General features: G+C 44.0%; 1 protein-coding gene across 6 annotated transcripts in view; it reads left to right on the forward strand.

Moving 5' to 3' along the window:
- The window catches only part of LOC111841146 (serine/threonine-protein kinase MRCK alpha), an 80,978-nt gene that overhangs the window by 17,402 nt on the left and 39,450 nt on the right, over positions 1–24,126 (forward strand). For all 6 annotated transcript variants that reach the window (XM_023806661.2, XM_023806656.2, XM_023806657.2 and 3 more), the window contains exons 2-5: positions 9,292–9,383; positions 17,099–17,182; positions 17,573–17,668; positions 19,278–19,426. In XM_023806661.2, the coding sequence (XP_023662429.2) occupies positions 9,292–9,383; positions 17,099–17,182; positions 17,573–17,668; positions 19,278–19,426 (421 nt within the window). The remainder of the gene's footprint in view (positions 1–9,291; positions 9,384–17,098; positions 17,183–17,572; positions 17,669–19,277; positions 19,427–24,126) is intronic.

The following is a 24,126-nucleotide window of genomic DNA, read 5'->3' on the forward strand; positions in this document are numbered from 1 at the left end:
ATTGTGCGGTAATGGCATCTAAAAACATGGCTTTGAACTTGTGTCCAAGAAGTGGCTCTGAAATCTGCATGGACTCCAGAATGTTCTACAACCAAGGCTGTGTAAATCCAGTATTATGTGACCTTTCATTTGTAATCCAGCAGTGTTTTGGAAAATTAAATAAATCTGTTTAATTCCCGTGTGATGGATTCTGTCTGCTAACATTAAGTGGCCGTGGTGAAAAGCTCCTTGACGAGGTCTGGAAAAGCCACGGATGGGTTCCAGAGTTAGACGTCCCTGAAGGTCCTACTCTGCATGCAGAACAGGAGGCACTCGTGCCTTGTGGCCCCGTGGTCACGTTTTTCCCCATCAGGCTTTGTTTATTGGAGAAATGGCCCTCCTTAATGGCCGCCTGTCACTCAGTTGTGTATGTTAATACAGTGGACACTCCCGGTGCCTTTGAAGGTGCACGCTCATGCATGATGCTGCAAAGTGCTCATTAATGCCGGAGTTCTCGGGGTTTGTGTTGTGCGTAGTGGGATGAGACCCTTTGTGGTGATCAGATGGGGTTTCAGCCCCACCTATCCCTCGGATATCCCTGCCAGCCGTGGTGGAGAGCCACCTGCGATAATGCCTTTTGATGTAGCCTTTTAGACAATGGGCAAGGTAGAATTACCCCGGCCTCTCTGCACACACGCTTTGCCGCAGGCAGCACTGTTGAAGGCATTACATTATTATGTGAGATGGATGAGTTAGCATGCGAAGTCTGTGGAGATAATGGCAGGTATGATCAAGGGGGCTGTAATTCGGGGGGGGGTGGGACGTTGCTGCCTGTCAGGCTGTGTGTTGGCCGGTATCCCCCTTGGAACCCAGTTAACGGCTCCCCCTCTTTTCACCGTTTCACCGGTCCTCACGCACCTCGCCGTTTAACCAATCGAGCACTTCAGCTAATGGTGGTGTCGGATGGTCGAATGAGTCCAATTATTAGGGAAGGGGCCAGAAAAATAAATGAATGTGTCAGTGAAGGACGTGAACCCCTCCCAATCTGTATCTAAATGTGAGCCGGAAGGAGGGCCAGCGAGATAATTGGGCCGGGTTTGGGTTTCCATCGTACCGTTTCCATAGTGATTGATCACCAACCGTGTACTTCCAGGTAACCTAGTTAATGGTTCTGCTTTGACTAATTGCTTCATCTGGGTTTTGGTAGGGTCAGCTGAGTGGGTTCAGGAATGGGGAATGACACTGAGGACAGCTCGGGGGTGCGTAGGGAAATGGGGGGGCTCCTCTGTGGTTATGCCTCCTTTCGTTCAGAAGGTTTTAATTAGGTTTTCCACTGTGTTGAAGGGACTGATTTCCATGGTGATGGCCTTTTGGTTTTAGTTAAACTATATTCTCCTCACCTCTGTTTTTGGTAGACCTTCATCCCAAAGCCTACCATATAGAACAGTATAGATCTTGTACCAATATTCGGTTTTAGAATTTGGCCTCTGACATGAATTGAGGTGCTGCCTGGGACTAGCCCAGGCCTGTCCCAGATTAACCAGACATCCAAGACTTCGGCTGGGACAGGGGACTGTCTCAGATTAGTCACCCAGGTGACTGTAGACAGGAGAGTTGACGGGTTATTCTAGCTGTTGGTGTGTAGCTATAATGCCATTGGCGCAGTCCCATGTGCCACGCCCATTCCATGGGAGGGGCATACGCCGGTACTGCCCAATGGGCTTCTGATGTCTGTGCAGCATGTTTGAAGTCCCGGCGGCAGCTAGGCGTACAGGAATGCGGCACTGGAGAAGAGTAAAAGGGATAGAGTTACAGGCGCTGTGTGTGTGTGTGTGTGGATAGTTAAACTGGTATCTGTGAGGATGGCCGGCCCGGCCTGGGAGGTCAGCAGGCGCGGCCCGTCTGATCCGCAGCCTTGTCACCCAGCTCTCCCAGTAGCGATGCGTCATACTGAGAGCCGTCGGGGAATTGCTTCAACAACCTCCTCGTATGAATGTCTGAATCCTTTAAGCGCTGTAAGATTCCTCCTTGGCCTGGCGTCTCTAAATGCCAATCAGGAGCTTTTGTGTCTCTATTTATACCTTCATAGCAGAGCTCGAAAAACAGGTTCTGGGTTTTGTTTTTAATTAGCTTCATTGCCTAATATCTGTAATTGGGAACTTTTAAAAAGAATTCTTTCTATGTTTTTTCTCTCCGTATGTGTCAGTTTCAAAGAACGTGGTTTCCTGTTCAGAGTCTGAGTCATCTGTCAGCTTTATTGCGCCTTCCGTAGTCCACAATATGTTTTTTTTAAAGTAGAAGTCTTGTTTATTATTTTTCATTTTTTCAGTTATTTCTGACTTTTGTGCTGAATAAACATCTCCGCTTCAGCAGAGAGGCAGGCTGACCTTTGCTGGTGTTTCCCAGATCACCCAGACACTTCATCTGGTTTGTGGAGGACAGAGATGGCGGTTATACATCTGTGTGGAGCTGCACCCTTTATATGTGCCTGCCAGTGTAATCATACAGTGGTTGGACACTGGATAGGAATAAAATAGCATGTGAATAATGGCAGGTCAGGTTGGGGGCATGAGCTGATGCATCACACAGCGAACCTCCTCGGCATCCCAGCTGGTGACCCCCCCAGACAGACACACGGTCCAGTCCCACACTCCGGAAGGTGAATAATAAAATAATACTAATAAAATGTGAATAAGGAGTAAAAGAATTAGAGATACATGATATTTCAGCTAACAAATCTGTATCGGTCGATCTTTGTTAGAAATCAAGACATTGGCGTCTTCTTGCGCAATATTGCTGGTCGATATTTGGACTTTAGTCAGTTTTCAAAGTTAGTGGCACCAGAGGTCAAGACATACTTGCTATGTAAGGGAGATGACTGCATTGTATGATCAGCCATTTTCCAAAATGGAGGATGAGGGATTTCGTTGGCTCATCCACCACATCTCTTAATGTTTACATCCATGTCTCCTAAACAAACTGCGATTATGCATGTTTAGTTGTGATTATACAGACCCTAGAATCTGACATGTGGCCCTGACCAGGGTGACATCAGTGTGTGAACTTTAAATGACGCATTCCTACCCAAACGACGCATTCCTACCCAAACGACGCATTCCTACCCAAACGACGCATTCCTACCCAAACGACATGACCAGCAGGGTTTGACTTTTACATTCATTCTAATTTTGTTGTGCATCAAGGTTCTGATTTGGTTGGACAGGCCAGGCATCTTAAGCGCAGAGATGAGACCTTTGTGCTGGTCCGGTCTGTGTGTGGTTCAGGATCAGAGAATCGCCCAGCTGTGATTCATAGCACACAGTAGTGAAATGACATCATCCATCTATCATCTAACCACTTGTGCTGGTCAGGGTCACGGGAAGCAGGCCAATAGTTATTAATAATATTTTGTTTTTACTTGGTAAATTCTGCTTATTGGGTAAGGAGAACTGACCTGCCTTGTCCCTGTCTCATGTTTGTGTTTTTAGCAATTACTTTTGGCTCTGTCTTCCAAAGCTGGGGTATCCCACAATGCTATCATTTAAGCAACAGTCATGTGAACAAAAAAAACAAATTACATTTTTTGTTTGTTGATTTCTCACCCCCTCCCGCCGTTACATTGCTGGCTTATCCTGTTCATGTACTAGCATGAGTGCAGATTTCACATCATCTCCCTCACGTTCCCGTGAGTGCTACTCTGAGCTATTTCTCTGCGGGTATTGGTTCCACTGGTGTGTACTGTACCATTAAATTATATTTAACACTTCAGTGAATTTGTTCGCGCTATATGTAAGCAATTACCAGAAACGTTTTATCTAGGTAGGTGTTTATGAATATTTCAGTTTCAGTGCTATACCCCATTACATCCTTATCTAGTTAATATTTATGAATGGTAAAATTGTGAGATCCTATATGAAGCGGAGTCAGAAACCAATCTGCTGTCTGTCTGCCATTTCTAATGACATCTATTCAGTTATCTGTATGTTAGAACCTGTAGAACCTGGCTGCATGAACTATTAATTCGGATTCAGTTTTCTTGTCATTTGTTTTGATGGTGGTTGCATACACAAAGCTCTATTCGATTCAGGAATGGATGGCCTGGGGTTTTTCCATCTAACACGTATGGGAATCTTCCAGACCGACGGGTAGGGTGCTTTGCTGTTCCCTCCACTTCCCCCATCGTGGGAGGGGTGCACAGGTGCCAGTTGGACTTCTGGTGTTGCTCCAACACATGTAGCTTGGAGGTCGACAGGCACGGAGGACCCAGGAGGTCTGGGTCACGCCGTCAAAGGCCAGTCCGAGGTCTCATCACAGAAGTCGAGAAGAGCTTTTCTGGAGCATTTTTAAGCAGTTAGCTCACCGTGCCTGTAAATAATCCTCCGTATTACTTCCAGATGTCCCTCTACTTGCACAGTGGAAGTGAGACTGAAGCCTACTGGAAGCTGCTATTCTGAGCACTCGAACCAGAAAACAGAGACTTTCCTCTGCCCGCCTCTCTGCCGCCCGCGTCTTCCCAGCATGCCCGGCCCATACCTGCCCACATGGCACACGTTCCAGGATCCACAGTTGAGGCTGCTTGCTAACCTGTTTTACTTTGGTTCCCAGTTTACACACTCACTGGTTCCCTGGCTAGTGACGTACTTATTATTCAGGTAAACACAGTCAAAAAAAAAATTAATTTCAAAAATTCCAGAAATTGTTTGTTCCTTTCTGCGACTCTTCTCAAATGAAGGTTAGAGGAAGCTCTCGCATTACTCCAGGAGTTCTAGGAACAGACCGCAGTTCTCGGTATGAGGGATGGACCTGCGTCCGTGTTCTGTCACTTTCTGTGGCTTGACTCGTATCCAGGCTCCCCTTACTTTTCTTGCCCTTTTTCGCCGTGGCGTCTTTGCACACAGGAAGGTATTAACTACCGATGTCGCCAACTGATACCCATTAATGCTGTGTGTCTGTTCATCTAACGACTTCCTGTCCTTTCCAAAGCAGGGGCAGCAAAATTAAATTACAGAGCCCCCTGTGTCTCTGAGCAGGGTATAACCATAATCACTAACTTCTTTTATTATATTATTTTATTGTCCCAAGCAGAGCTACAAAAAAACAGAAATGAAAGCCATAAAACCCAGTTCTCACAGATTCTTGCAGTAAATGCTGATCGTGAAGTCAGCCTTGCGATGTGAGCATTGCCTTACAGCTGACCCCGCTGGCTGCGGGTGCGTCTGTGCTGATGCTTGCGATGACACGGAGGGCAGCGCGCAGAGCGAGAGCCCCGGGGGACCGGCAAAGACGCGTAATCACATTTCATCCACCCTAGCAGTCTTGAACAATATGAGGGCTCACGGGTAATAAAGTCACTGCTTCTACCCTCGAACAAACCGAATAGTTGGCGCACGATCGGCCGCGATCGCGTTTCTCTTAGCGCCTTTGCCGAGTCAACGGGGCGGGTAATGAAAGTCTATATCGCGTTAAGCTCGTCACCACCGCGGCAGCTGGTCCTGAGTGACAACATAGGCTGTTTTTTTTTGCTTTTGGAAAGCAGAGCTTTTCCATTCCCGGTTTCTTCCAGGCTCTCAAGTAAGGCCACTGTGCTTCACTGTACGTCATTCGTGTGATGACACATCCAACTGATCTTTAAAGAAGACTATGGGGTTTCACCAGGACAGGCAAACCCCTTCAATTCTTCTTAGGGTCTTTGTCACCTATCCTCCGGTTTCAAGACCAAACAGTCTTCAGTAACAAGAATATTACATCAACAAATTGGATATGGCATCTGGTTTTAAAAACAGTACAAATCCATGACATGTTACTGAAATGTGACCGTATGTTGATATATATGTTTTGATACTTATAACTAGAAATGTTGTACAGTTTCATGTAATGACACAAATGGAGTAACAGAGGCGTCAAATGTGGCTTTCCTTATTGTAATAACTGTTGTAATGTTGATAAATGTGTAATGGCATGGAGTGTACAGTGACATATTTGCCTTTGTCCTTTGGGTAAATTCAACTGAGCTAATAGTCACACTTCATTGCAGTTTAGAACATTGTGTTAAGTGCCTCTCATTAACGGTTTGCCTTCATAAATCACAGCTTGTTTAGCTGTGTACAGCAGTCGCTACACTTGACTATGGATGAGTGGGTTTGCAGTTGCAATTGCATATTTACGGATGACATTAGTGGAAGTATTTTTAAATCTTAATTACATCTTGTTCTATGTTATGACTTTAAGCGTTTACTTATCACATGATTGTCTAAAATGGGATAATTTAGGTGGCTTATTTTCGCGAGATGGACATTTCTTTCCCCTGGTATTGAGATGTGCGGTATCTTCCTGACATGGCACGGTTTAATTAAAACTAAATCCATCTGCCGGGTTTTCAATTAGCTCGGTCTGCCAGGCTGCGTGTGACATTTTTAGCGAGATGCTTGTTGACTGGGCCCAAAGATGTCCTGACTTTGCCCCGGATAGACTGCTACACGTTGGAACAAAACCGATTTTTGATTTTAGCCATGACCGGAACCTGTCTCTTTGCATCGACAGTATAAGTAATCACCAGCGCTGTGCCAGTTGGACGCCAGAAGAAACACCCTGCATTGAATGGTTCAGCTGCATATACAGAAATTGGCCTGGATGAGTTCTGGATATTTTAAGTGAAATGTGTCAAAAAGAATTAATGTCATTATGGAAAGATTTCTGCGGCTTACTGATCTGACATTAAAAGGTCATTCTACATCGTTCCAGTGTGTTGGCTTAAAGCTTTCTATACTGGCTCATCTTATTACGGCTTGGCAGCTAGCGATTTGCCAACGTCAATCGTTAATAGCGACCACCCACTTGCTGCTTACTCACACCTTACCCGGTCTCAGTCTCTACAACTAGCAGGTTTTTTTGTTGCCATTACTGGCAACAGCAATGGATAATCAAACAATATGATTGATAGTCATGATTTTTGTTTCCTGCTCTTGAGTCAGTAGAGTAAGCTGGACGATATATCGCTAAAATATCATACTGTGATTATGTGCATTAATGTTGTAATCGATTAGAATACCATGACTATTGTGGTACAGCCAAGGCACTAGTTTTCTTGCATAATTTTCAGTCATTATTTTTAAACAAAATCCATCAGAATATGAGTCTGTTGTTGCTGTAATTTATCATTACACCTGTCATATGCTCCATAACTATTAGTAAAACAATTTGGTCGTCATAATCAGAAAAAAACCCACCTGTCATATTTTACTGTTTTCTCTATAATATCTAATATCGTGATAAATATTGTAAACATCTCTGAAAATATTGTGATGACATTTTAAGGGCATATATCACCCAGCACTATGGTAGTGTGACATTGGGAAGATTAAAAAGTAGTTTGATTTAGTAGTATAACTAATGTATATGTATTACAGTAAGAGTGCCAGATATCCGTTAGCCTTTGGGAAAATGCTGTGTTAGATCTTCTTAGTTCAGAATCAGTAGCAGTTGTTGTAGCAATGGATGGAGGAGCAGTAACTGTGGCTGTAGTAATGGATGGAGGAGCAGTAGCTGTGGCCGTAGTAATGGATGGAGGAGCAGTAGCTGTGGCTGTAGTAATGGATGGAGGAGCAGTAGCTGTGGCTGTAGTAATGGATGGAGGAGCAGTAGCTGTGGCTGTAGTAATGGATGGAGGAGCAGTAGCTGTGGCTGAGCGTGAGGCCCGATCAGCGGTTGCTGCCACTTAAATACCCATCTCTTCCTGCTGCCCTTTCAGCGTTGGTCTGCTCTTCCAGTAAAACGCCCCCAGTGTTTCTCCTGGCAGGAGGGGAAAGGCCAGGCCGAGTCAGGCCACACGGGAACGTGAAGCCGCAGGACCTGCTCTCGCTGCCAGCGCAGTGTTTGTGTGGCCCAAGGGTGACCCCGCATGGCGCTTCCCCCGCAGCCTAAGCTCCACCGTGTGTCTCTCTCTGCTAACGCTGGCCAGAGGAGTTTCCGCGCCCTCTAAGGAGAGCCTGTGCCTTCATTGGTACAGCGCTGTTTATATCTTTGCATAAAACACAAACGCTGATGCTGGGCTGATATTTATCAAGAATTAATCATTTGCTTCATGCTTTGCCACTTGACAATCATGGATGGCCAACATGCCAGTGCTTCTGTAATGGGCTTTTCAGACTAAATGTTGCGTGTCTGTTGTCTGAATTGTCATCTTTTCAACTAGTGATAATTATTATGGTTATCACTTATGATATAAAGTTTATAAAGTTTGCAGTTTGTTGTCCGTGTCGGCTAGGATGGAACAGGGTCCATCTGTAGGTGAATGTGTTTATGTATGCAGCTGAATTGTAGCGTTGGCTGTTTTAGTGACTATAGTGATTTTCATGGAAAAAGGAATATCAAATTTACATATGTTCCTTACATCACATTAAAATACAGTGGGCAACCCCTGCCTTGCCATCATGAGGAAAGCCCGTTTAACACCGAACATACCTGCCCCGGTCTTGTTAAAGCAGGGCATCTCCCCACCGCGATGTGTACTGGGCACATGATGCTGTTGGCTTGACCGGAGCCTCAGTGGGGTGCTGCTTTGTTTTTTGTGGTATGTTTCACAACTAACCAAGCAGCAAACCGTGCTGGGTCTATAAAGTCTTTGATTAAAGTAAATATTTGCTCGAATCTCATAGATCAATTTCCCTAGTGCTTGGAATTGTGGAATTTAAAATACCAGAAGGAAAATTCTGTTTTTACTTAGAGTCAGACATTTAATTTTGATTAAAGTTATGGGTTCCGGTTAAGTTTTATTTTGTTAGTCTACTGCTCTCCATGTCTGTCAACACCGGATCCCAGGGACAGCAGTGCTCGGAGCAAGACGAATCTCACCAATGAAGTATGTTAATTTGTGTCTAAAAAAACCTCTTGGGACGATGTAGTAGTGTAATGTCACTGCTTACTTGGGGAGAGTGGCCTTGGCCAGGGTTTGCTTTCTCAGAATTGTAAATACTTAGAGATTTTTCAAGCCTTATCGTTCCAGTGTTTGATGTCCACTGGCTCCCACGCTCATTAGCAAGGTCTATGAAAGTTCGCTTTGATTCAAAATATGCAGGCCGTCAACCTACCGGAAGTGACTGAGCATCCCTGGGATGGGGTATGTCATGATTGGTGGCTCTCCATCTTTAGAGGGGTGTTTCACTCATCTTAAAATCCATGTGGTACCTCATCACCGTGACCCGCGGCGCCGGATTCCCAGCCGTTCTGACTGTGGGACCGGCCACCTGTTGACATGATCAGTGGGTTCGTGCCTGTTAAGTAATTTCCGCGCATTCTTTCTGTCTCCATCCATAGCCAAGCCCTTCACATCAACAGTCAAGCAGATGAGGCTGCACAAGGAGGACTTTGAGATCCTCAAGGTGATTGGCCGTGGAGCGTTTGGAGAGGTAAGCCCCCATTGACTGCCAAAGAGTGAAGTTCTGATGAAGAAGCAAAATGAAGTCATTCAGAGCCGGGGGAAAAAACAGAATGGTTAATGGCTTGGATTACGATGTCTATTTCATTTCCAGTTGCCTGTCGTCGTCGTTTCCTAGCTGGATAAATATACAGCGCATATTTCCAGTATGACCCAATTTGTTGAAAGAAAATGCCTTTGTTCCATTTCAAAATAATAAAAAGAAAATTTAAAAAGAATCAGGGCTCATTTAGCCACTTTAAAATCCTGCAGCCAGAATTAATACCGACTGAACTTTATTTGACGTGTTTATAATGAGTGATTGTGTGTGTGTGTGTGTGTGTGTATGTGTGTGTGTGTGTGTGTGTGTGTATGTATATTTCCATACCTCTCAATTTCACGCTCAGGGATGAACGGAGCGCTAAGTGGAAAAGCCTTTCATTAAAACTGCTCTGCTATTTTTGAGAAAGAAGAATATCCAGATTCTTCAACTTTTACAGTTTGTGAATGGAGGAGATTTGATTATACCTCCTGGATATCTGAGGGGGTTGAGGGGGGTAAACAGTGACAGGTGTGCTCCACAGGCAAGGTCTGATGCTGGCTCCTCGCCACGCTACAGCAGTGTATGATTTGGAGCTTAAACTCATTCTGTCCCATTGCTGGCTATGCAGTCTAGACTGTGTTTATGTGTTGCCCACCTCTGTGCCTGCGGGTCCTGGTGATCTGGGGTCCTTCAGAACGCAGGCAGGCAGAAACAGGACAGCCTGGAGCAGCTCGGTGTAACTCAGCAGCCGCCTGCTACTCTTCAGCAAACCGTCACGTGTGCTTGGCCCGTCAGCTTTGTTTGTCTGTTTGCCTTGCTTTCTTCTTCGGCTCATTTGCTTTGTCTAATCTTTTTCAGTGTCTCAAAGTTGTTTTTTCTTCTTTTACTTCAGTTGAAAAACCAGAGTCTTTCTGTTCACCCGTCTGTCTATTGTTCTTCGGTTCATCAGATAATATATTGTAACCCTTTAATGAACTGACAGACAGCTGGGAGCTGCGTTCCTGGCCTCTGACTTAGCGCTGCACGTATTCAGAAACCTGTGGAGGCAGAGTTCACAGCAGTGATGTCATCTGGATTCGTTACATGAGAGTGCAGGCAGGGCTGACTCCGATATACACCCGGCTTCTATTTAACCGAGTAATGTTACATGTTTAGGGTCAGATCCCCTTAACCCCTCCCCTCTGTCTTTAGTCTGCATGGCAGTGGTTATAGGAAGTTTTTTAAACCCCCCCTCATTTTTTCTAGAATTGAAAAGAAAATCTCGTAGCACAAAGCCCTCCGTCTACTCCACAGCTAGCTGTATGAACCAGGACAGCATTTTAGTGAAATACATATTTTCTAATATGTCCAAATAATGGTTCAATAATTTAAGGATTTGTCAAGTTTAATAAGAAAAAAATCGAAGATTAGATAAATTAAAACAAGATTTGCACAATATCTGGAATATTCCGTTAGTAAACTACATGTAATTCCCTTCTTACACTCCTAACAGAGATTAATTCTTATGAATTACGAATTTGTTGAGAAATGAATTTTCGCTTGGCTATTTAATTTGCTTTCGTGTATTGCTGCATTTTTATAAAAATGATACGGCATGTTGTCAACCGCATTTTCTTCTTGTTATTTGTGACCAGGCTTGATTCATGTTACAAGGTTTTCAGTAATAAAAATGGAGGAGCATCTCAGGATGAAAGGAGAGGGTCTCCGGGCTGCTGACCGAGCAGCTGCACAGTCTGAAGGCTATTTGATGGGAACTGCAGGTTCTGATGTCATTTGATTGGATTTCTGGCTCTGACGCTATTTGATTGGCCTTCTGGCTCTGACGCTATTTGATTGGCCTTCTGGCTCTGACGCTATTTGATTGGGCCTTCTGGGTCTTGGATCGTGGCGCCAGCCTCAGTGGTTACAAATAATCTTGTCACAGGAAATGCCAAAATATTTTCCATCGCTTAAGTAACTTGAAGGAGTGTATATATAGGTTAAATCAGTGTTCAATATCTATACATTTCAAGTCTCTTCTGTTATATGTCTATATTGATCATGTTTTTATATTTAAATAAATGTATATGTATGTAAAATTTATCTCTCATTCCTTTTATGATTTGTGACTCATTTTAGTAAGTATGCTTGCACTTATATTTAGTACATATGCTTTTGTGTCTTAAAGTATTTGTTCTTTGGAGTGTTAAGTGTTAGTAGATTACTCCTACTGATTATTAAATTCCGGGGCTTTGGGAACATACATGTCCTGACCAACACCACAACAGGGATGAATGAATTCCCCAAAATTAGGTCATTCAGAAGTCTTGAGGTTTTTTTTAACATCTTGTCTCCTGTCTAAAAAAAATCTCTGCCCTATATTGTCTTTAATCAAATTCCTGAAAATATTCTGTTTAGAAGACCCTTTCTAAGAAATTAAGTCACTGAATTTGACCAATAAAACACAGCTCAGAGTCATAAATGTATATAAATTCTTTTTATGTTCCACTTCCAACATGGCTGGTTTGCTTACTTTTCTTAATCCCAGCTCATTCAAAAAAATTCAGTTGCATCCTGAAATCACTGCCATCTAGTCATAAATCAGGACATCAGCACTATTCTATGCTTTTTAGAACTTTGTTAATGGAAGTAATGTATCGTTATTGGAAGTAGTGTAGTGTTATTTGCCAGCTGGGTTGTACCGTTATCTGTAAGGGACTGCTACAAATTAACAGATGGAAAAATGTTAGGTAATACTTTACATTAACTGCACCATCATAATTTCTTTATAATGCACTTGTACAACATTCAGTGCACCTTCATAAAGCATTCATAGAACATTCATAATCAGTAAATATACCTTAATGTCCTAACATGCCTTAGTAGCTTTAATATACATTAAAACAGACTTTATGTTATAATAACAAACATTATAATTGTATAATGTTTGTTATTAATGTATAGTAGAGTTAAGGTAAGCAAAAGCATTAGCAAATATTATACTAATAAAAGGTACCTTTCTAAAGTGTCATCCAAGGGAGGTAACAACACAGTTTAATGATGAGCACGTTTTTCCATGGTATGCAGCTGTTTCCGTGAGCTGTTGTAGGCCTTAGGTCTTTGACTCTTATAGTCTGACTTGAGAAAGCGCAAGTTAGCAATCATCTAAGGAACAAGAAAAGAATGAAAAATAGTATCACGGAATGTTTTGAATTCCTGATTGTAGTGTTGTGTTGCCACCCAAGTCTGGACTGATAACTGAATCTTTTCACCTAGTTGCTTCACCTAGATTTTGATGATTTCTGCCAAAGAATGCAGGGAAAACTGTGCAATGCGAGAAAGTGTCAGTGATGCTTGTGATGACTGCAGTGTTCTGGATTTTAGGAGAACTTTCTCCTCCCGTCCCACCAGTGCTGAGTGAATAGCAATTATTCTTCAGATTTGTGTGATGGTGGTGAATGTGTCTGACAGGGAGGCGGCGTGGAGCACCATAGCGGATGACCAGCACGTGACAGGAACGTGCAGAGTCTGAGTGGGGGAGCCGGAGCCAAGGACAGTATGGTCTCCGATCAGAGTCTCCAGAGAGGAAGAACTATGTTGGAATTCGTTTGTTTTCAGTGTTTCTGTTTTTGAACGTCTCCTGCCTCTTTCCAGACATCCACAAACACTTCACCCCATTGGCCACTACAAGTTTTATGCACAGTAGCCATCGGAGTACAGACCTTGCTTAATAGTGATGATTGTTGTTGATGTTTTCCAAAGTGGAATTTTGACTCATCTGTCCAGGGCTGTATTATGCAGCATTCATGCAGTTTATTGATGCTTTACATGTCTTGCATTTCAGATCTTTGACTAAGACTTAGACATACACATCCTCCAGCTGAAGTCATGATCTATGTGTTAACATATGTGTGAGTCTATGTCTTATGTTGTAGTCTGTGTGTTAACCTGTGTCTTAGCCTGTGTCTTTGTGTCTTAATCTGGGCTATAGTTTGTGTTTTGGTCTGTGTCTTAGCTTATGCCTTGGTCTGTCTTAGTTTATGTCTTAGCTTATGTCTTGGTCTTTGTCTTAGCTTATAACGTAACATACACCTTGGTTTTTGTATTAGCTTGTCTTAGCTTATGCCTTGGTTTGTGTCTTAGCTTACATCTTGGTCTGTGACTTTTTAATGGGAGAATCAAGTCTGAATAGAGCCACTGTGTGGCCATCATAGTATTAAATTATAATTTTCTTAGGAATAATAGGCATTTAAATATATCCCTCTTCTGTCCATGTTTAACACTTGATGAATTAATGGATCTTCAAAAAGCACCACAGTTCCATTCCTCATCCTCATTGGCTAGATTGTTGCCATAGCAGTTGAAATAGAAATGCAGCCTGAGGTGCACACCCTGCAGCTAGACTGAAAAGAGGGCAGTTTGAGCAAACCGGGCCTTATCTCTTTCATGTCACTGGTATTGGATCTCCCATAAGCCGTGGGCCAGTTATGTGACCCAGAATCTGTTGATCCCAGAGTGACCCAGCTAGAGTGAGCTGTCAGGGAGCAGCTATTCACAGGGTTACTGCTGAGTGGGGTGGCACTGCAGAATCATGCATGACTTGGCAAAGGGCTACAGTGCTCACTTGATATGGATCTATGACCTTTCTTTTACTGAGACTGGAAATCTTCCTGGTTACTGCATGGAAGGGAAGTTTCCTGTGTGGAAACTACAGGACAAGGAGTAAAATCAATTTGTTCCCTCCGATAACAGCGCTAGAACTCTGCGTGGAAATGTGCTGGCCTCCATGTCGGATCCTTTTACTCGTCTTTGCCCTGGTGAAGAAGAGATTAACATGAGGAGTGTTTTTTGTCTCTGTGTGGTCACATTCCAAGCAGGAGTTCCAAGGTGTGCAGTGTTTGTCACACTTGGTAGTGTAGGGGCACCTGTGCTGACCAGTAGGGTGGGTCACTTAGTACATCTGTCCAATAAATCTGCAGGATTAGGATCATGTGACAGGAAGGAGAAAAAACAGTGGCTGTTTAAACCCCTGAATCCAGCATGGCCACAAACACAACACAGGAAGGAAATGCGGTTGACAATTACTTAAGCAGCTTCAGAAGTCAAACTGGAAATTAATGTGAACAACGTGCCAGATAAACACTTATTCTTATTACTAGTGTTTATGTGATGTGGCAATGGAAAGACTAAGTGAAGATTGTTTGCGCAGTGAGTGGTTTGCGTGTGCCTTTCTCACGCATTTAAATTGAACGTTGACATATTCATTGGTCTGTTTTTGTAAGGCTTTGCTGCGGTTGGCCTAATGCTTTGTTTTGTCGAGGAACACCACTGTGCCCTCCCTAGTGATAGCCAAAGCGAACTACCATCGTTCAGGCCTTGACAGGCAAAAGTCTGTCACCCATAGGAAGCTGACCTACTTATACATCTGAATGCAAAAGACGGCCAGGAAGAGGAGCAATCCAGGACATGGAGAAGTCTAGTTTGCTCAATTCCTTAATGCAAGTGGGCTGAAACAGGCAGATTTCACAGATATTTACTTAAACTTTACTTAATGCTGGTTTTTGAGAGCCCCAGTAATGTAAGGTATAATATTTTATTGCTGTATCCAGTGCACTACTGCTTAGCATTTACTCGGTCACCTGAATGAGTGGTGTCACTAAGGGAACAGGTAGATGGCTGACCTGTTCAAAGTGATCACAACATCAGCTTCCCTTGTAAAATGTTAGCCAAGCTGCAAGGTCAAGGTGATGAAATATCGTTTATTAGCAAAGAAGCATTATGATGCTGCAGTTGTAATCTATGTGTGCTGCATCTAATCCCTCATCTTAACGTTGTGCTGATTTACATTTTATCTGTATTCATAAATGTATATATGGCCGCTGTAATGTACTACTGCATGTTTGTTCTAGCTGTAAGAATTTCCCCCTTTCCCTGCTCAGCAGGTTCGAGGAATATTTTGTCGTTCCTTGTGATGTTGTTTAACAAGTTGACACAAGTAGAGGAGACAGACAGGTGGAGGCTGAGGTTTTGAGACTGGCATAATTACAAGTTTGCCTAAACTAAATATTTTAATCCCCAAAGAAAAGACAAAGGCCTCCTGTAGCTGTACTTCCATGCATAAAATGATTACAGACTGAATTTATTTGGGTTTAAATATGTGTGGGGGGGGTATGTATGTATCACATTGTAGGGACATTTATAAAAACAATGTAATATTATTTGTTTGGTCCCCACAAGGGAACAAAAATGCCCTAAGTCTCGTATTGTGTTTGTTTACTTATGGGTAAGGTTAGAGCTGGGTAGGGGTTAAGGTTGTCGTTGCTGGCATTAAGGTTTTTTGGATGATCTACACAAAATATTTATGCAAAAGTGTATCTGTGTGTGTGTGTGTGTGTGTGTGTTTACGTTTACATTTTGTTTACTACATTGAAATGCTGGCATCTCAATCTCTTGCTGCAGTTCAGCATCTAACGTGAGATTAAATAAAACTCGCCTCACTTGCTACACATATTTAGAACAAATCCTGCTTTAACTGGCTTACATACAGCATATGGCTTTCACTAACAGCATATCTCAATGACAGATTTGAAAAAACAATGCCTGTATTGCTTTTGACACTCAGATACTGAAAACATATTTTGGTTGCCTGTAAAAATATATAAAAATGATATATTAATGGATCTTAAGCTTAAAAAAATATATGAACCCTGATAAACGTCCATACAAAGTTTTGGTATAATTTATGACATATCTAATAATTTCTTAGCCTCATATTTATGTGTGTGTATTTGTCTATTTATCAGTCATGTCTAGTCGTGTGCCTGTTTTGCTGTTGTGTCCGTTTGTCACTGTAATGTACCAACTGTCCAAAAAACTGTCCATGTTAACTGATGACTCAGAATTGCCCTTCGTGTATGACGGACACCCTGCCATGTACCGGTATTATGTGCTAAACCTTACGTGCTACAGAGAGAGACTTAATTGGGATTAGCTGTTATTGGATAGAAAACAGCCAAAAGTAAACTCCTCATGCATCACCATAAAGGTCATGTCATTTACAGCTTGGAAACATTCTGTAGAAGTTTATTATACTTCTCATTGTGTCTGTGTCTTTTTATATCAGCTGGTATGTGTACATCAGCTGAAAGTATGTGGCATGTAGTTTGACTGCATACAGGAGCAAAGGGAATCTTTACATGCCAGTTTCAATCTGTGTGGCAAAAGCTTTGATGAAAGTACTATTGAAACAGAAATGTGCCAGAAGTTTAAATGCACATTAAATTGAAGGGTGTAGATTTGAGTATGGATTGTAGTGACATCTTCAGTGGGAGTACTGTGTGTGTTTAGGGGGGTGGGGGGGTTTGGGGCTGATTTGGTCTCAATTTGGTCCCCAGCAGGGTTGAAACCAAACCTACACCCTTGGTTAAATGTTTACCGGTTTTGCCGCGCTAGCGACCGGCTGTGCGTCTTTGTGGGAGCCAGCTGACACAATGTTTTGAGAAGCGTCTGAAGGCCCCAAGGCCGTACAACAGAAGTCGTTTGTAAAACTCTGCCCGGCTGGCTGTGTAGCAGCGTGTCCCTTCCTCTGCTTCCCTGGCTGCGGCCGTGAGGAGCTTGTGGGACAACAACATGCTATAGCCTTTACTCTTCTTCATTTCTGTTCTGAAGCCTCCTCCGTGTTTCAGGTTGCAGTGGTGAAGGTGAAAAATGCTGATAAGGTCTTTGCCATGAAGATCCTCAACAAGTGGGAGATGCTGAAGAGAGCTGAGGTATCGCTCACCGTTCGCTGAATAAGCCAATCGTCGTAACTAAGTCGACACCTGTTCTCGATCATGTGCCCCCCCCCCCCCCCCACCTCTCTCATAAGCGTTTAGAGGCTCCTGAAACCATCACGCAGATCTCATCTAACACCATGTTCGTTCAGCCATTCGGGAGAGTTTTACGGGGAAGGTTGACTCTGCCGTATGCTAGAACAAAGCATCGCATTCAGGTTTCAGCCCGTAACATGGGAAAGGCCTCTCAGCAACAGCAGCTTTACGGCCTGTGCCCAAATAAAAAACGTGGTGGATGAATGTGTGCTTAGTAAATCTCAGTATAGTTGTGTGTTTAGGCTCCATTCGAGTGTGGGGACTGACAGCCTTGCTTTCTATTTCCTGCAGACGGCTTGTTTTCGGGAGGAGCGGGATGTCCTGGTGAACGGGGACAGCCAGTGGATCACCACTTTGCACTATGCCTTCCAGGATGACAACTACCTGGTGAGTCACAGCATAACAGACACTGCTGTCCTCTTCTATGTGCCAGCTGGTTCTCACCTTTGGAGAGAGATCTTCTCAGTGTTCTTCTAGAGTCTTTTGCTTCGTCTGATTCTCGTGTGAGTGAGGGAAACGAGAGAGTCTGCTAGTCCAATTGATTTCCAAGCATCTCTTTGGAAGCATTAGTCTGTCTGGGTAGTGCATCTGTGCGCGCACTGGGTAGGTTGTACGCTGTCTGCTTTCATTCTTCATGTAGATGTTGGCTTTCTGTCTGCGTGTGCGATGCAAATGTATAACTACAGCAGATAAGTGAACAAAAACACTGACGCCACTGCGTGTTGATGAGGCAGCCAGAAGTTGATAAGTCTTGAAATGGCATCGGCAAAGAGCCCTCAGCCTCTGGTGCCAGGCTTACCTGGGGTCGGGTTTCTTGATCTCCTGCCAAACACACAAGTGTCTGGGTGTCAGGGTGGTGAAAGGCGAGGCGTCTGGCCGTTTCATCTCCTGCTCAGAAGTCCTCTGCCTTTGTCACCCGCACCAGCGGACCTAAAGCGGAATGTTGACACATTAGCAGTCCGTGGACAGCCAGCTACAGTGGGCGTACCACCCCGTGAACTTCCTGTCAGGCTTTTTTTTGTAGATACCCTATACTCACGACGCGTGTCTGGCAGAACTTCCACCACTTTTATAACTGATTTAAATCCGGCAAACAGCCAGCCAAACGTGCCCTGAGTGTTACACCTCCTTCTATGCCATTCACGTCTATCTGTTGCGGCTCTGCTGGCTCATGATTCCAAGTGTGAGCTGCAGTTTCCTTGCAAAAAAATAAGAAGATGGTTTTTAAGAGCAGCTTTCTATATGTCATTAAGTTATATATGACTTTCAAAACAAATGTCTTCACCAGGAAAAACTCTCCTGTTGCTGCCAGGACAAATAAATCACAAGTTATTTTGTCTTCCATGTGTTTTAGCAATATGTCTTTGCAGGAACAATCAAGACCCACCCTTCCAAACTGCACCTCTAGGATGTTATTGTGTTGGCCATGGCTGCAAGTGTTCATATATATTATTTGTTCACTGGTCTCTGTGGGCTGCTAAGGGTTTTTTTGTGTGTATATTTGAAGTGTTCTGAGGAGGGTTCCCCAATTCTGGTCCTGGTGGGCCCATCTGCAGATTTCCCAGCAGAAACACACATACTAAACCTGGCAATTAGCTGGTGAGCTGAATAAGATATGATTGTGCACAGAATCCTGCAAACTGTCTTGCAGACTGTCCCTCCAGGACTGGAATTGGGGAACCCTGGTTTAGGGTTTTCCTAAGATTCTTTCTGCTGAATATTTTGTCTTGCCATGCTGAGGTTAAAGTAATAAGTCTTTTGTACTCAAAACCCTAATTACTTCACTGTAGTTCAGAAGCTGTATGTCACATTTGATAAAATCGTCACAGCTTTTTTGAAGGAGTGATATGAATTTGTTCCAGACACAGTAATACTGGTAATCCGCCATGATATCTTATGGATCTAATATGATAGCTGCGCTTGGCCAGATTTAGTTATGTCTCTGCATAGCCCTTTGAAGGTGAGAGACCTCTTGATGCTCATGTCTTTTCCGCAGTACCTGGTGATGGATTACTACGTGGGAGGGGACCTGCTTACGCTGCTCAGTAAGTTTGAGGACCGGCTGCCGGAAGACATGGCGCGATTCTACTTGGCAGAGATGGTGTTGGCCATTGACTCGGTGCACCAGCTACACTATGTTCACAGGTGAGACCAGCAGGAGGCAGTGTTCATCATGAGTGCACTTCCACCAGGCTCTGTTTTAATATGGATTTTTTTCCATCATGTCTAAATAAAAATCCATACCATTTTTCTTTAGCAGCAAGGCTGTGTTCTTTGAAGAATGCAGCATCACTAAGGAGAGGGGTCGAAAGTTTGTTCATGGTTTTGGGTCTTGAGTGACATCAGAATGGTCATATCTGTCATGGCTGCAATAATTTCCCAAAAAAGCATTTTGTGGGATATGTGGTTGCCGGGGATATATTGCAGAGTCATGCTAATGCCTTTTCAAGCCCAATTTATTTACTCTTGTTTTGAATATGGGTTACATATTTGTCATAACTATTGTTTCATCCTGAGTATTTTGATACTTCCTGAAATGGCTCATATATGTCCTCATTTTCCCTTTGTCAAACTTGGTGAGTAACAGACACTGCACCACCAAATTTCCCAACAGCCTTCTTTACACTAGTGACCTTGAGATTGTTTTTCGTTTTAAATTTTTATTATTTTAAGTGAGCAATGCACAGAAACAATAGAGGCAGTGTCTGGGACTTCTAAGGATTCCTAGCTGTGGGAAATGTTTGTGACTCTGTGACATTGGAAGTCATTGGCTGTATACATCTCCTTGGTGTTGGACAGAATCCACAGCACTGCCCCTAACTAATCTATGTTTGGCTACGATTGTGAAAGGGCCCCCCAAGCCTTTGTATGTGGGCCCAAGAGGAATAATCTGAGATTTAGGTTTATTTTGCTCTTGTTAATTGTACACTCTTTTTTGGGGTGGGGTGGTCATTTTTTCAGTGTGGAAATCATAATGACTGGTTGGCATTGTGGTGCCGAGAGTCCTGATTGCTGTTGGTTTGTGGAGGGTGGGGTCTCAGCAGCCCACTCCCTCGAAAAGCAGAGAAGCCATCATTTATAGAAGAACATTGCATGCAGGCATTCCCATGTACGTGCTTTTTTTTGGGTAGCCCTATTCCTCTCAGAGGAGAAGACAGTAGACAGGACAGGCCTGCCAGTGCTATGGTGACCTCTTTCCCTGCCACATTTCCCAAGGGCTGGAACCGCAGTCACGATACCCTGGGGCGGGGCTGCCTTTGTTGGTTGAAGTGGTGCAGGAAGTGCTGTGCCGGCTAGTCTGCGATCTTCCTGTGGATCCCGCCCAAGGCCCCAGCCAAAAACCTCGCTGCACCATGTGGGTGAGGGGAGAAGACCAGGGCAAGAGGAGCCCCCAGTCCTCAGCAGTCACCCTCCTCCCCGGCAGGAGGGAGCTCTTTCATCAGTAATCATGAGTTGAACTCTAGATGGAGGACATTCGGTTTAGCTTGTGGAAAACTGAAATCAATTCTCCCTGTGAAGCTGGAGAAGTGAGCCACTCTGTTTCCTGCGATTCTGCCAAGACAAAGCACCGTGGTTCTTTCTGCCGGAGGAATTTCCGTGTTCCAGTGTGTAGTAACAGCACGCTGTGGATTTTAACGTATAAAATTAATACTGTGTCTGTGCCTGTGTTTTGATTTACAAGGCACGTTTGACTGAGGGGCAGCGTTGCTTGGGAAGGATTACAGGCTTATTAGGGTCAGGGCTGTTCAACTGAGAAGGTTAAGGATGATTCAGTTGGCAAAGAAGACTTTTTGTAGACCTGCAGAGGAGGTTCCAAAACCTCAACGTCAATCTTTATAACTTATTCGCAACCGAGTGCTATTTGTCGTTGAGCATCATAGGTGTCCAGTACTCTGGATACACAGTTCCCCAGGTGCACCCGGGGTTACTCCTGGGTGACTATGGACCATGGTCTGATCTGCTTGAATCGGGGGGGATATTTGTCCCCATCAGACCAACCGCCCCACATCTGTCTCCGATGTTCCACTGTAGGAGCCATGACTGCTTCTTCCTCCCTCAGGCCTTGTAAAGTCTTTTATTGGCTTTCTTTGGGTCTCCCTTCAGAGCCCTGTTTGAAGTCGTGAAGATAAAATGGACACCCCAGCCAGTCTAAGTCATGTGTCCTGTGCCTGGACGGGAGAAGCAGGGTGACGATCCTGGCTGCCAACCCTCTGTAGATCTCCTGGGGAGGACAGGGAACATAGTGACATGGTGCTCATGCTGATTTTGGATGTCTGGCTGAAAAAGGAGGTGGTGCAGCATCACCGTTGTGCTAGATTTAGCATCGTATGACCAGTATCACTTCGAGTGGCGGTTGGGCCAGCATGACATGCCAAGCAGAAGCCGTAGAAGCTCACTGAAGACAGAGCGAGGCCTGTGTACTGAGCATTACTCCCCAGAGTAACTTATTTTGACCATTTGCGCAAGTAGGCCAAGCAAGAAATGGCCTAGATGTTAAAAACGATCTCATTTTTTTTGGGATCAGAGGCAGAGTCACAGAGCACTGGGTTCATTTTGTTTGTCCTGAATGTAACGGGTTTGCAGAATGGCCCGCTGATCATTCTTAATGTCAAAAGCACGGACGCAGCATAGTAGCCCACCTGGTAGAAAGCTAACAGCGTGCTTCGACCGCATTTATTGCACTTAGCGTAACAATTAAAAAGCCAAATGTTGCGGTTTTAATGGGAGGAGTAGCACAGGCACTCGCAGAACAAAAGAGGCCCTTACACCCCGGAGCCCATAACGTAGGGTAGGCCTCGCAGCCGGAACATGCTTTATGATCCATTTGGCAATAAAAATAGAGAGATGTATGTGCAAGTGTTTTTCATGTTTTGGAGGAATATGCTCCCAATGAATGGCATTCTAATGTAAATTCAGCACGGTAACTGGCCTTGTAGGAATCTGACAGCTCACACTGTTTCATGGTTAACATTATGGCCATTTGTGTAAAAGTTAAGGCATGTTAACAGTATATTTACTACTTGGAATGTAGCGTTATAAACCAAGGTCTTGTTTTGAACATTATTGTGCCTAGAATGTGAGATTTTGATGGGAACCAGTAACTGAGACGTGTGAGTTATGGAAGGATGAGCACAGTGCCCTTATTTGGTCGTATCTGGTTAACCATGTATGCTGTGGATTTCGGGTTGCTGCAGTGACGATGCAGAATATCTGACACTCAGGCTGTTACAACATGGTCTCTGAGAACAATTTAAAACCTCACTGTTGGTCATCTATTGGTGCTTTTCCACTGGCATACAGGAACCAGGCTGCACCCAACCCATACTGTGAAGAGACACTAGTTACAGGGCGGTTCTGGCTCACTTAGTTTTTCCACTGCAGAAGGCTCGTTAAAATCGTTGTCAGGTTTGGTGAGTGACAGTAACATAAAAACAAAGAGTAGCTTAGTTATTGTTCACTCAGTGTACTTCATGATTTACTACATGCTAATTTCCACTAGCAAGTCTGTGAGAATAGCTGTGTTATCTTAACATGAAATGCTAGTGTAATTAACATTAGCTTTCGTAAATTTGCATCCATTCCGTTCAGCTGTTTTAGTACTTTTTCAAGTAGGAAGCTGGAAGTTTTAAAGTTCTGAGTTATCGGGAATGCACCAATAGATGTGTAATACTACTAATGATGAATAATATATAGAATGTGTCTTCGGATAATCCATGCTTATCGATACAGAACACTGGTTCGTTCTTGTACTTTGACCAATCAGATGCTAGTGACACGACCATCTGGGCTTAGACACGCTCTCGGCCCTGGCCAGCCTGAGTACTGCTCAGTTACAGCTTGGATAATTTACAATGGGAACCCGTCTCTTCTCGGTTCGGCTCGGGTACGACTCGGTTCTTGGAGGCAGTGGAAAAGCACCACGTAACTGAAGACCTGTTCTTTGTTTGTAGGTTGTGGTTCAATGCTATTCATGAAGCCAATTTATATATTATTGACTGTATTTATAACATAGACTCTCAATACATGTAAAGTGATTTATGAAGCTTAATGCATCCATCCATCCATCCATCCTCTACACCTCTACCCCAGTGGAGGGTCACTGTGAGCCGTCCCAAGAAACAAAAGCAGGAGAACTCCCTGGATGGCATGCAATTCCTCCAAAGAATTACAACATATTAATAGTTGTTGACTAAGTTTTGTGTTTGTGTGTAATTCTCTTCCCGTCTTATGTATTCGAATGAACAGTCTTTGGTTAGACTGTGTGAGGTGAGGTTATCTGAAGCGACACTGTGGTGAACACGGTGAATAAAGCCCTGACGTCACCAGGAAGCTGATCAGGGCTCCTGATCTTTCTGTGGAGAGCCCTCCATCGCGTCCAGGTCGCTCTCCAGGCTGTAAATGTATCCTGGCTACCGCACTGCAGTCTTCCCGATGCCATAACGTTTATCCGTTTAATTTTACGCCGAATGGCGTGAGTCATATGAGCGGGATGTGTGAAGCTCTGCCCTGTTGCCTCTGGCATGCATGTGAGAAATGCACAGACGAGGGTGGGGGCCTTTTTGTCTCCATGGGGAGCGATCTGAGCCCCCACGAGCTGGAATGCTGGGGTGTCCATAAGGAAGGAGTGGCCCTATCCAGCAGCTGCTTCCCCCAAAGCACGTCTCGTCTTCCCACCCCCACGTGTATATCTCTGGGGGAGTCATTGGCGCCCCCCAACTATCCAACTTGGCACTGCAACTCCTCAGCTTACTGCACCTGAAGTGTTTGCTTAATGCTCCGCTGCTGTGGTTGAAGTAAACAGTGGCACAGGTGTAGGTGTGCTGTCAGTAACAACAGTAGGCTGT

The sequence above is a fragment of the Paramormyrops kingsleyae genome, chromosome 19, assembly GCF_048594095.1.
Source record: "Paramormyrops kingsleyae isolate MSU_618 chromosome 19, PKINGS_0.4, whole genome shotgun sequence".
Taxonomy (NCBI): Eukaryota; Metazoa; Chordata; class Actinopteri; order Osteoglossiformes; family Mormyridae; genus Paramormyrops; species Paramormyrops kingsleyae.